General features: G+C 34.3%; 1 protein-coding gene across 1 annotated transcript in view; it reads right to left on the minus strand.

The window, feature by feature from the left end:
- GBE1 (1,4-alpha-glucan branching enzyme 1) overlaps positions 1-15,089 on the minus strand; it is a 262,701-nt gene that overhangs the window by 55,638 nt on the left and 191,974 nt on the right. Inside the window, exon 12 of the mRNA XM_081076639.1 lies at positions 11,167-11,338. Coding sequence (XP_080932765.1) covers positions 11,167-11,338 — 172 coding nt within the window. The remainder of the gene's footprint in view (positions 1-11,166; positions 11,339-15,089) is intronic.

Consider the following 15,089-nt stretch of genomic DNA (forward strand, 5'->3'; position numbering starts at 1 on the left):
AGAGAAACCTATGTCTCCTAGTGAAAAAGAAATATGACTATATTTTCTGAGGAACTTGGAAAAGTCTCTCTACTATTAACGGAGATGCATGTGTACAGTTCACCTTCCTGCTTTGTCTCGGGGTGGTTCGAGCTGAGGGTGGAGAGGGAAGGACTCAGATAATGACCTAAAGTCGGTAGCAGAGAAATTCATCTAAATGTGGAGTCTCCTGTTGGCAAGTTGCTCAGGAGGAACACTGTCAGAGCAGAATATTGGAGTTTAGAGCACTGACGACCACATTCCAAGAGATGACAGCCACACAGGTCACCAGCTATGGCAATATATAATCAATCACATGTTATATCCTCTGATTATAATAAAAGGCTCCCTCCAGCCTGCTTGAATAACACTGGAAGAGACAACTATTCACCCTTTGAGATAAAATAGACTGATCAATTCTTTTTTGGAAGAAATATCTGTGAGTTTCTTGGTAACCTCTGGAAGCCTATGGACAGTTCTAAGAGGCTGTGAGACAAAAAGTAAAACTTACTACATAGTGAAACTGGAGAAGAGGGAATCAGTGAAGGTAAGAAATGATTCAAAAGCCGAACACCATAGCAGAAACATTGTGAAGTACAAAGAAAACTCATGCCATGGAACAGGTGGGGGAGAGGGGTATGCTATTCATGTACTGGCTTCTCATTTAGGGAGATTCCACCAGTCTGACGAGGTTATCAATCAGGTGGGTATCTGACTGGATCAGGAAAGCTTAACTGAAGGTGCAATACGAAATTAGGAATTCAGGGATAGGGATAATACCCGTTGTACATTAACTGATTTTTACTCACATCTTCCATGATAGCATCCTATTTTTTTCTCCTTAGGAAGATGAGCAATTTGATAGAGGACCCTGAACCTAGCTGACACCCTGGATTTAGAGGAATCTTTTGAGGGACACTGAAGCTCATGATTAGGAAGTGAGGCTTTGGAGTTCTTCCAAAATACTAGGTAATAAAGTAATAAAGAAGGTTTGACGAAATTTCTACATTTCTAAATAATGTTAAAGTACCTCCAGTCTATACACTCAGTCATGTATAACTCAACATGGAGCTGGAGGGGTTTATATACTAGGAGTTTCCTTGTAATCCAGGGCTACATGGATATTGAGTCCATTCAGTGGTATATAATGAAACATTATTTAATATGTAAAATATACATTATAATTGCATATAGTACATTTATATACACATTGTGTGTGTGTGTGTGTGTGTGTGTGTGTGTGTGTGTGTAATGGTAGCCTAAGAGCAAAAAAAATCAAATATTAATTTCAGAGACAACTGTGCTCTTTTCACTGGGAATAATTCTAAGATCCAGGCCTACTTTATAGGTTTGTTACATTAGGAAACCCACTGTGCAGCCTCTAAGTTGAAAGTTCTATGTCTGATTATCTCATCTTGAGGAAATAGAAATGAAAAGAAAATCAAGCACCTTCCTGTGCATGGGAATTGTCTTTCTTTATGATGATATGCTTATACAACTTCTTTAGGAGAAAGGTCAACACCCTAGATGGTAGGTTTGGGTTTAAAATCCATATGTAACATATGAGAGATAATATTGCACTGGTTAGAATATCCTGCAAAGAAAAACAATCCTATTTTCCCAGCAAGTCTCTCTAATGAAAAGAAACAATTGAATCAATAGTAGTAATTCATGTAGTATTTCTCTGATGGGGTTTTACAGAAATAAACTAAAGAGAGAAAAGTTCCTGCTTCTGTTGTAAAAGGCTTTGAGACAAAGGACCAGAGAGCAGTACACCTTGTTAGACGGGTATAGACTGGGGTGCTGCAGTGGGTGTCACCGTACTGCTTTAACTCTTTCTTTGGAACTTCAGTAGGAGGTCAGCCCAGCTCAATGGTAGTTCAGAAGGAGTCATTAACTCCACACCCGTTGACAACCATTGACAACCACACATATCCTCCAAGAAGAACTGTAGGAACCTTACAAGCATCCTACCCTGAGACTAACGCTGAGAAGAATTAAAGAAAGTTGGGTTCAGTTGCTTCTTTTTTCCTCTCAACATCCAGATTATTGGTAGATCCTTTTCCTATTTGTAAACAGGTGTGATGTATTCAATTTGGCCACAATGAGAGTAAAATATGGATAAGTTACATCAGAAACATTCTCTAGTAAGTTAAGATGAAGTTTCTCTAACGTGACTCTTCTCCCTGGTTATAAGCAACAAGGATTTAGACGTGCTGCTGTGAAAATTAACCTGACAGAAAGAACATTTCCAGTACTAAGGAGGGCATTTAAATCACATGCGGAAAGGACAAGAGATTCCATCACTCCAGTGCTTCTCTCATAGTCTGGATATCTCTGTGGCCCAACTTTCGTTTTTCCATTACCCTCCATCAGTGGATCTCTATGTTGTATCCCCACAAATTAAAATCACTTGGTGAGATTTTTTAAAAGCCCGACTGCCAAAGCCTCACGCTCAATGGCTGTAGCTCGACTGGTTGTGTGCAGCTCAAGCTTCAGCATTATAAAGCTCTCCAGGTAATTACAGCAGCACTCCCTTAACTCTTAGCACAATATCGTACCGATGGTAAGTTCTCATTAAATGCCAGCTAACATTGGTTATCAGTGTGCTGTAAATCAAATCAGGGCCATTACTTTTAAGTCTATGCCATTTAAAATAGATGCTATTTGTGTCTCTGAGCATTTTAACAGGGCTTCAAGCCATTTTACAACTGCTCCTATTGAGAATTATGCAGTTTTTCACAGCTCAGTTTTATAGACCTCTACTAGTCATGTTACGTTCTGTAAACTTGCCTCAACAAGCTAAGAGAAAATGCCAAAAATTAGCACTCCCACTGTTCTGGAGAGTGCATTTTGTCTTCTTATAACTGCTTCAATTCCAGCACTTAGCAGGAAGACATTTAAATTTTTATTGTATTCCTATCTATCAAAAAGAAGAAGACTTTACAAGTTTGACACAAAACAATCACAGATGGAAGACTGCAGTAAGATCACACATTTACATTCAAGTATAACGTAGCTATCACTAAATGCAGACTGACATTTCGGACAAAATCCATCCAACATCCCCTGTGGCTTTAGGGAGAATGTAACATATTCATTAAAGAATGTCCCACAGAATTTCAAACGTCAAAATACAATATAATCATACTGAGAAAATCCTTCATATTTAGTAATGGAAATTTCAAAATACTGCTGAGAGAGAAAATTGCCAGTTTGTAATTATGCCTCTTTCTCTACAGGTATCACTCATTATAGAAACTAGAATAACACCATGGTAATAAGAGTCCTAAACAAGAAAGTAGTAAAACATATTGATGACCCACATTATGAACAAAAAACTGTTTGCTCTCTGGTCATGATTTTGGTTTGTTTATAAATAGAGGAAACAATATATGATATGCAGAAAAGGCTTCTGATTTAAATTTTATCTATTGATAAAAATGTATTTGAAAGTGCTTCTCCATACCAGTCAGGCAAATTCCAAGGGCAGCTCCATTCCTATCTGCCCTGTTTGCTACAGGAAGTCCAAGCCCAGACCCCTGGCCATTCACTGACAGGTGGACTTAACCACATACCGTTTTATATCCCATCTGCCCTTTTCTTCCTCCTACTATGCCCTCTGCAATTTCTGTCCTGTAACTGAAGAAGTTTCTATATCTCTGACATCCTTATGCAATTCTCTCTTCCCTAACCTTACGAATAACCTGAAAATAGTTTTAAAATTCCAAAGCCCAGGTTATGACCAAGACCAACTCAACCAACAACTCCTAGTATCTTTTGTAACTCCCCAGGTCATTCAATGTGCAATTTCGAGAACCAGTTGATTTATTGGTTCAATATGAGTTATTTTCTAATACTTTCAAAAACGCTTTCCTCTTTTTGAGAGATTTCTGACAAAACTCCAAACCTCGATCAACCATGGCCTTCTAGAAAAAAAGTCACATATCCAAAATGGTGATTCAATTTATAGTCTTGATTACAATTCTCAAATGAGCATTCGATATTACCTAGATATCCTACTATGGTTCCCTAGTATCTCCACACCTGGAGATGTCCATTTCATGCTTCTCCTTTTTGTCTCAAATGCTGCTTACTCCTTCCACTCTCTAATGATGACCTCGCGGAGAATATAAAAGCTATCAGGCATGAACCTCTTTACCCTCACACAAATCCACTTACAACCAACCCGCACCTGTGTCCAGAAATTGACATGGAAACAATGAGTTTAACGTGAATGAATAAATGAATGAACGAGCAAACAAATCAATGTGTCCCATTGATTCCAGATTATTTCTGACATTTCAGTTTATGCATTACCATCTGATGTCATGAGGAACGTGTGTTTTATGATTACAACATGTGTTTTCCGTTTTCTGGACTGCTGTGCTGTATTATAGTAGTGAAACATTGCGAGTTTTATTGATTTGACTCTGCTAGTTTAATATATTTTCAATGAGAAATTTAAATCATTTATGTTTTGAGATATACCCAGAGAGTTATATGCAACATTAAAATACCAAATCGAGTAAAGGTGTACTCACTTAGATAATGTTCTTCTAAAACACTATATCCCCAAGAGGAAGAAGAAAATGACAACCGAGAAAGCAAAGCTTCCAGTGCCAAGAATAACTCTTACTTTAGTTCAAAGGCCTTCTGAACAAGTGGAATACGAACATCACAGTATCTAAAGTGATTCAGGTCACTCTGCATTTGAATCTCTATCTATGTATACGGTGAAATTAAAGGAGATGATATAATACCAAAACGGGGAGAGGGGGAATAAAAAACTTCCTTTGAAACAAAACTGGCAACAAGGTCTCAATTCAATAAGATTGAAGTCCTCACCAAAAAACAACAACAACAAAAAACAACAACAACAAAACAAAAAAAAACACAATAGAACAAAATAAAAAACAAAAACAAAAGTTGTTTTAAAGTTACTAAATAAGACATCTGATTGCATGACAGTGAAGAAAATATTTTGAGTTAGCAGTCCAGTGTAACTTTCTCCTTTGCACTGTTCCGCCTATGATAGGGTTACAAAGAGCTTTCTGAAAAGCCAGAAATTTTTTCACACACACGAAAAAGACTTGCAACTCAATGACATTTCTTAAAATTCCATTCTGCTTTGTCTGCCAATGTATTAAATCAACAAGATATGTGCTTAGTAATTAGATTTTAGTTTATGCTTTACTTGATATTTTAAGATATCAAGTAAAATATTTAAAACATTTAAAAATGTTTGTTTCTGTTTATATTTTAAAATAAATACTTAGTTGCTCCTCTTTCTCTACAATTTCAAGCAGTCTTAATTAAAGAAAAAAATTCTATCAATGCCATTATCCTGGTATTATATGGAACTAAACTGCAGGATCAGTAGTGGTGGTTTTTCCTAGTACTGTGATCACTGGACCTAGTCTCTCATTTGCCTGTCTAACCACATCTCTTTACAGCAATTCCTGAGGGGTCATATGATGAGGCCATGTGACAATTCCCTCTGCCTCAGATGATTGGATTAGGAAAGGATAGCACTTCCATTATCACCAGATAACCACCAGCAAACTGGGCATAATACATCTCTAGCTCCATTTTTTTTCTTTGAATTGCTTTAGCAGTTAATCTACATGTGATTAACATGTATTCACTGAGGTCATCCTATGTGTAAAGCAGATGTTTTTCATTTTATATTTATTTTTAACCATCAGTTAAACATTATTAAACAACCAATGGTTATAAAAAGTATCAAAGACATATCCATATAGGTTATCAACAATAACATATCTTACTTGTTCTAATCTATATCATTTCAGTTATATTAAGAGAGAAAAAATAAACCATAAAACCATTTAACTATCAATGTCAGATCTTTCTTACTGAAGAGTTCATGATATTTTAAAGTGACTGAAAACCACATTTTTCATTAAACCAATCAATGAATGACCTTTAAATTGATTTCTTTAGGCCCCAATTTTTTCATTTATTTTAAGTTTAATATTTCCAAGTTAATCTCACTCCATTGCTTCAGCCCTCTCCTACGTAAACTTTCACTGATTCAATTGCATGGCTTTCTTGTGCCTTTCTATTCTGAGTCTGGCTGGCTGAAGCCACTCATAAATTTCAGCAACAATCTCCTCATCTAGTTTCCCCATACTGACATGATATTCTCTGATCTCATCACTGTATCTGGTGCATGTAGGAGCATAAAGATATTTGTCTGTTTATTTGTCTGTATTTCCTTTTGAGTTTTGAGACCTTGAGGACAAGAACTATTTTCAACTCAGAATATCCACCACTTAGCAATACCTGGTACGTAGCAGATACATATAAACGTCTGAAGTGTGAAGGAACTTTATAAATTGTGTTACATTTTAGAATGTATTATAAATACACTAAATTTATAGTTTAAATTGATAAATATCTCAAATTCACTAATTTTTAAATTGAACTTGCCTTAAATCAATTTAACCTCTCTCTCTCTCTCTCTCTCTCTCTCTCTCTCTCTCTCTCTCAATTCTGTGTACAGGTATGTCAGAAAAAAACACATTAAGTGTTATCCAATGCTTACACAGATTCATGCACAGATGCCATATAATACGATACATAATAAATGCTAACTAATCAATATGTTATTGGCTCATCCTAGAAATGAAAACTAGTTGAGGCAACTCAGATCTCTTCTCACAGGAATGCTAAGTAAGGTGTTTTCACAGCAACATTCAGCAAATGTCACAGCAAATTAAATGGAAAAAAAAGTAATATTTACTCTTGGTGAGACTGACTGAAGAAATGACTTAATTTGCCACATAGTATCAACTGGAAAAATGTCATTTGATTTTTTAACAAATACTTATTACTTTTCTGTTATTTTAAAGAGGAAATAAACATTTTAAGAAACTTCTATGTTAAACAATGTAACATCAGACAAGATGCTAAAGAAACATTCTTAGATGGATTTGGAAAGGCAGCATTATGGAACCATATATTTAAGAGAATAACTAATAATATTAAAAATAGTAGTAGTAAATTTAATTTAAAATTAAATTTATATTGAAATACAAGTTAACTAAGAGCTATGTGCCTGGGAATATCATGAGTCTTGTATACGCATTAAATCATTTCACCTTTAAGACAATCCTGAGGCAGGCACCACTCCATTTTACCAATGAGCAGATACGGATATGGGCTCAAGTGATGATCAACTTACCCCTGTCATACAGATAGAAAGCTTAGATTCCCACTCAGTTTCCTTAACCATTATGCCCTACCTTTTCCCAAAAAGGTATTCATTAATTATCCTTTGGTGGCTAACCTAATAATTTTCTCAAATTGGAAATCAGAAAAAACCACCAACCAGCTGCTGTCATTGTCTAGTTTGTACAAAGTTGGGCAAGTCCCTTTGCCTCTCCCAATTGCAGTTTTAGCACAACAGGATTTGTAATGTCCACCTAGCATATTTCAGTATCTGTCTAACTTTCACCCGTGGTCTCTTTTGAACTAAGGTACAGTATAAAGAAAAAAAACTTTATGAAGATTAAGTAAGATGATGCATATGAAAGTGTTTGAGAACGTACAGAAATGATGTGTCAATAAATAAACTCTCTTATGTTCAGTGATATAAAAATATAAAAATAATGTCGCCATCCCTGCTTCCCTCTTCTATATTTGATACTTTCATATAATTATATGACAGAAGAGTAGGAAATATAAGTTTATTTATTCATTACCAATTAAAATAGCAAATCAAAAAATTCACAGTGAATATTCCTCTGATTTAACCACAGTAAAATAATTTTTTGAAACTCAGGAGTATGTAAAACTAAACAAAACAAATCAGCCAAACTGATATCATTCTGAGAAAATCTATTATTTATCTTAATAATTTTCAATAATAGAACACATACTTAAATACCTGACAAATTTATGTAAATATGGTTTAATTTAAAAACTGCAAATATGTGTTATTTTTTTCCTTCTTTTAACTCACTCTTTCTCTACTAGGGAGAAATAAAATTAAAATTCCAGAAAGCTAAGAAGTTGAAAAATGCCTAAAACATGAGCAAACAACCAGGTTGCTCCTCAGTCTTGAATTTCTTAAATTGATCTTTTTAAATATTAATTTTTATATGCCACTTGAAAAAAAATTACTTTGCTTAAAACTACAACTGGTGATTGCAGCTAATGAACTACAGCTGAAAATATTATAAGGTAATATTATACATACATATATATATATATATATATATATATATATATATATATATATATATAACTAATATCCTTTTCCAAGAAAATGTCAAAGCCTTGTGATGTGTCAGATTACTGTGCTACTTGTTACTAGTTCCTGGAGATATAATTGTGAATAAGATACAGATGACCTCTATTTTTCACTGAGTTTTAATTTCATCAAGGGAATCATGCATGTGATAGTTTTTCTAATGTAATTTGGTTAAGTGCCGTGAAAGTTAAGTATACACTGCTATAAAAATGTCTAAAAGGAAAACTAGCATCATTGGGGGCTTTAGGAAAGCCCTCCCTAAGGAAATGAGCCTTGTAGGTGAAGGATGTGGTCGGGAAAGGGAGGGAGTGTTGGAGTGGGATATTCCAAGAGGGAGAATGGCAAGAAGTAGAGAGTTCAGAGTAGAAGGAGGTTGGTACATTCAATGACCTGAAAGAAGGCTTGTTTGGCTGGAGCAGAAGAATCAACAGGGAGACCCATGAGAGCTGATTCCTGTGAGGCTTATGGGTCAGCCAGAGGACACTGTAATCCCTGAAGCCAATAAACAGGACAGTGACACGACCAGAAAATGGACCAAATATATAGCTCATGAGGAAATATGAAATCTCATAAAACAATATGAATAATAAGAAATTAGAGCCATTTGGAGATTATTGATTTTAAAGTTGGTAGAGAAATGCAAGATTTACTTAATGTACTGAGATACAAGGAATACAAAAAAAAATGGTGCTGTATTAGAGCTAAGCATTAGAAGTCATTTGTTTCAAGGACAAAAGTCAGAATAAAACTTCAAAAGATCTCTGAGTCCTATATCAAAATTATATCTGATACCACAAATACAGTCAATTTATGGGCCTTATAGAAAGAGATGCTAGAAATATATTGATTGATCATGTTACTGTTGAAAGTTCCATGGTAAGAATTTCCAAAATAGAATAGATGTTCAGTCTACCCTAGGTTGAATATATACAGTTAATAGGATATTAATATAAATATTTCACAAAGTTTATGTAGTTCCTGAACGTCTGTCAACACCCAAGTAGCCCTTGATCTCTTTATACCCTCAGGGAAAATACTGACCAAGACTCAGGAAAGAGTTCTCATTAGAAACTTTCATCATTCCTTCCGTATGTGAAAGTTATCAATGTTAAATTAACTAGTACCATTAAGTCTGCCATCTGCAAACAGTTACTTTTTACACTGATGCTTTCCTGAAGGCTCTGTTGTACTCTACAGGCTAGAACTGTCTTCAACAAAGAAGGACAGTTTCAGGAACAGGAGCCTAGTAGGTACTTCAAACTACTGAACTCTGGACTCTTACGCGCCTGAGTGTTAAATTTATCCAGGTAGTCATACATTTAATAGTTTTTCACAACTTCCAAACTAAAGCAACAGACTGAGTCATATTTCTAGAATTTTCAGATGCAGTGGGCCTCAAGAATTAATTATTTAGGACTGACTGCATGGACTCAGAGGTCTTATTTTATTTTGATTCTCTGTTTGAAAAATGGTTTTAGTTTCCCAGTATATAAGGTAGCCCTTCGTTTTCTCCCTTAAGCTATCTATACTGTATCTATACTGTAACAACTTAATAAACTCTGCTTTTGTAAATGAAATAAAACATTTAAAAATCCTTCACTAGCCTCCCACCCCCCCAGTTCTCCTTACTTTACATGGTGACATAATTATTTCCATAGACTCCTAGAGTCCACCTTTTTATCAGAATTGAATAAAATGATTGTGCAACTAAGGCTTTACCGGAATGGCCAAATTTGTGAATGATGCTCATTGAGTCAGAGAGGACGTTACTTTTAAAGAACATAGGCTGATTTTACCTATAGATACAATGCCTCTTATGTCTGCCTGGGAAATCTGGCCTGGTGCTTGGGGGGCATGATGGTGCAGCCTACCAGGTCGGGATGGAAACTTCCTGGAGGGTTAGGAATAGTAACAAATTTTGATGATCCTAAGAGAAGAGCAGTGCACCCAATGGTACAGTCTTGCATTAGTGAGTGGTTTACTGGGCTTTGCTTTCTAACCTTGAGCTAACACAAATTGAAGCTTTTAAAACTCCAATCTGCCATTCCCTATAAAAACATCCAGAAACAAATGAATTAATTTGTAGCACTAAGGCTTTCACTGTAGAAAAGTAAGGCAGCCTCCTATATGCATTTACCAGTTTGTCTCTCTCAAGCTTAAAAGCTGGCAATATCTCCTAAAATTCACATGTTCAAATGGTCGTTGTTAACCAAATAGAACAGAAAATTGTATTGGTTGATTACTATATTTTATCATTCAAGATCCTGCAGACACCAATGATCTTTGAATACTTTTTTTTTTCTTGTACTTCTTAAAATAATTTTTTTAACCATCACAATATCCAGGGCCATTGTTTTCATATTTATAATGCAAATGTACCGGTGTACAATTACCTCAAAGAAAACCAATTACATTAGCATACTATGTTATGACATGACAATTTCTTCTTTCTTATGTTTAATGTATAAACAGTATAATAATTCAATAGACCCAGAATGATTAAATTCCAAATAATAATTTGAGGTTTTAAAAGTACTTCACTCCACTTGTCAACAATATTGAATAAAATACCAGCTATTAGACTACTTTTGCTTCATGTAGTATATTAGTATAACAATCTTAATTTAGTTTTTGTAGTTTACGCATGATAGTATAGTAAATACATACAGATGTAATTTTGTATTTTAAATCTAAACAGCCAAATCAAAATATTCTACTTGACTTATGTGTACGTAATATTATTAGGTTGGTGCAAAAGTAATTACGATTTAAAAGGTTAAAAATAATTGCAAAAACCGCGATTACTTTTGCACCAACCTAATAGTTCACACTTTAAACATCGATTGGATATGTGTTCAACCCACACTTACCCATAAAGTTGAGATAGCCTTCACCGCCAAGTGCATGAGTAATGAGTCGAATCATTTTATGAAGCTGTATTCCACGATCGATAACTGGAGTCAAAGGGGCCAGAACACTCATGTTGGTATACATTTCAGCATCCATCAACCAAAATGCCAGTGACTTATCCCCAACGAGTGCCTACAGAAGTAAAAGTCACTGAGATAAATACGAAGACTAGGTCCTAGTCAGCTCTGATTTACACTAAAATAACAAGATTGATTACACAGGGTGGAAAACAATGTAGGAGAGGTGTGTTAATTCCATTAATTTTATGTATTTTCCAATAATTTCTTTCCGTGTTAAGGTGATCTGGTAAAACATGTTAGCGATCAACACATATATTTTTAGGACTGATTTTTATTTTTAAAAGTGCTTGGTGAAAAACTCGTGATAAACCACCTATTTGTTATACCTGAGAGGATGCTTCAAATTATTTGAAATTAGAATAAATATTTATTAGAATGTTGAGCATACTAAATAGATTTTTGAAATGGTTTGCATCCCATGAATTTATTTGTTTTGAAAGAATGTAAGTTTCTAAAAAATAATTTATATGTACATGTATTTATATATATGTATTTATATATGTATATGTATTTATATATAAATGTATATGAATATAATACAGTGGACTATCCTCCCCTTCAGCAGAGGATTGACACCTTTTTTTAAAAACGTAAATTTTGCTTTCTCATTTGATTTTTCATTTAAGCTGAAATTTGTTTTACATGGAACTATAACAATTGATAAATTGGGAAAGTAACTCAGAAACATGCTGAGTAGAAGAGAGGGCTCTTAATATAATCTGAAACCATGTTTTTAACCTGGTTAAAAACAGCTAACTAATGCAAAGTGTTCTTCATTGAAAAAAATAATGTATGTATAGTGAAACATATAATACAGATTAAACTGTGATCTCATTACCCTATTATAATTATTTTCATTTTTAGAAAAACATTTTTACTTACAAACCTGTTATAATTTTGTCCTTAGTTTGAGGAACAAGAAAGAATTGGCTCAGAATATGGTTCTTGCCACAAGAATTCTCAAAGTTTGATCTGATGGTAATTGTCATCTATATTACTTGAGTTCAATTGGTTTTTGTTTTGTATTTTTTGCTTTATCAAAGCAGCCTCTTTGTTCTTTAACTTCCAGGTAAATATTTTAAAGCAAAACAGAAAAAAAATGTGTACTGTTATGGACTGAATTGTGCCCCCCCAAGGTCCAACTCATGTTGAAGTCCTAAAGGATAATGTGACTATGTTTGGTGATGAGGCCTTTAAAGAGGCAATCAAGGTTAAGTGAGGTCATAGGGCAGGCCCGAATCCAATATGAGTGGTGTTCTTATACGAAAAGACACCGAGAAGGACGGTGCACAGAGCAAGACCACATGAGAACACAGAGAGAAGACGGCCGTTTGCAAGCCTACGAGAGAGGCCTCAGAAGAAACTAAATCTGTTGACCCCTTGATCTTGTACGTTCTGCCTCCAGAACCATAAGAAATAAATTTGTCATTTAAGTTACTTTGTCTCTGGTAATTTGTTATGAAAGCCCTATCAGACTAATAATACATGTATCAATAAAATGCAGCTTCAATCTGACATATAACAGAGTTCCATATAAGTTTAGTTTGAAAATAGGTGGCTATGTAACTTTAGCAACTATTGTCACCCTAATAAAATTTAAAAATTAAAATAGGGTGGTATGTTAAAACAAGTTTGAAAACAATGCATATGAGATATAGATTTATGAAATTGTGATTAGACAGCAATATTTCTTTAAAAATTTGCCCTTTCCACTTGTTCAGAATTAATTATATTTTTATGTGTAACTGGGTATACTTCTATAATCTCTTATTCTGTTATAAAATCATTTTGATAACTTCTGTTAGATTTTTACTATGATGTATACATTTCCATATTATCCATTTCATAAATGTACATATTTATAATTTTATAAGATTTATTTGTACATTTGATTTTAGAAAGAACTAGGCAATTTGCATCTTTTTGTACATTCCCGACAATTTGTAATACAAGGTAGAATCATCTAAATCTTAAAGGATGAAATAATTCTTGGTAAATCTATAATGTTTCTGTACATTTGTGAAGACAATTTTGAAAGTAATCTATCAATTTCACCTTCAATTTGTTTATTCCTCTTATTCATTCATTCATTCATTCATATAAAATGGACATACCGTATATTGAAAGCTCAAAACATGCTACAACTGCTAAGAGCTTGTAATAGAAAGATACAATTTATGCATGTATTTTAGTTTTCACATTGTTAGGTGTTTGATGAGTGGTTTCCACCATCTTAATTAATGAAAAGAAAATTAATATTATTCATTTCTTATTTTGTTGTATTTAGTTCTGGTGTTTTTATATTCATTGGATCTGCTCTCCCGCCAATTTAAGTTGAAAAGACAGCCCTTCCATGATTTGGAAGACGCAAAATTTAGTGTATATCTAGTTCATGAGCCAGCAGAGTTTCTGTAATGGCCAAACAAGACGTATTTTAGGCATTATTGGTCACTTTCTGTCTTAACTATTTAAATCTGCATTATGTCTCAAAAGCAGCTATACACAATATACAAATGGATAAGCATGGCTGTGTTCCAATTAACTTCACAAAACCAGGAAGCAGGCAGAATTTGGCCCATGGGTCTTTGTAGCTGACTTCTGATCTATGTACTTCCACTTTCTTAATAATTAGAGGAGACACCTAAAAGATCACCTGTTTACCTTAAATAGTTAATTTCTGCTGAATGACAGAAAAGCTTATTGTTTGAGCTTCAACTTTCTCAGTACACATATACTGCAAATAATTCAAAACTTTTTACTGTCTTGTTTCTAATATACAAAGAGTACACTGTATGTTGTTTGTGTTTATGAGGATCAATACAGCTTTAAATAGCTAAATGGCCTCCCCAACCGTTTATGTTTATTGAGTGACTACTAGGAGCAGTCACAATAGTAAGGCTCGAAATACAAAGGTATAAAAATAAATTTTCTGCCTAAACCATGATCAGAACATGGAGGACGGAGCAATTATTCTTACCCTGCACACCTGACACTGGCTTCAGGGAGAATACTGTATCTGAGCCAGGGTACTGTTTTTTTTGTAGGAGCTCCCCTGGTGAAGCAGGAATGGCAGGAGTGTGGGGAAAAGTACATGACTGGAATGTGCATGACCTACTCTGAATGGGTGGGAATTTTACAGCACGAAGGAATGAATGCTTGGAGAATTGAGCAGAGAATGAAGATAGACACTTTGGCTCAGGCCAGGATAAGTGTGAACTTGAATGACAAGCTTAACCCAAAAGATAAGATCTCGATTGACAAAACAATTTGTAATACAAGGTAGAATCATCTAAATCTTAAAGGATGAAATAATTCTTGGTAAATCTTTACATTTGTGAAGACAATTTTGAAAGTAATCTATCAATTTCACCTTCAATTTGTTTATTCCTCTTATTCATTCATTCATTCATTCATTCATTTAAAATACCTCAGAATACACTAGGAGAAGAGGGGCAGAAGCTGAGGGGACAGTGATCAATTAGCAGGAGAGTTTAGTGATGACAGGAAAAAATGGCGAAAGCATAAAAGAAAGGCATAAAAGAAAACCTCTAGAAGAAAACCAAAAATGGAAAATTAAAATTTACCTGGATCAGCAAAAACATTCCTCTCATTACAACAAAGGAAAATACGAAAGATAGCACTTGCAACTGTCCTTTACTATCTTTTAATTAGAGTTTGGCTGGGTAAAAATAGCAATGCATTTTGAAGGTGGAATTTATAAATCTACAAAATAATTTTAAAATGTTTTTCAAGTATAAGTAGTTGTCATATAAAGACACAGATAGATGTAGATAGATATAATA

Source organism: Rhinolophus hipposideros (assembly GCF_964194185.1).
Source record: "Rhinolophus hipposideros genome assembly, chromosome: 2".
NCBI classification, from domain to species: Eukaryota; Metazoa; Chordata; class Mammalia; order Chiroptera; family Rhinolophidae; genus Rhinolophus; species Rhinolophus hipposideros.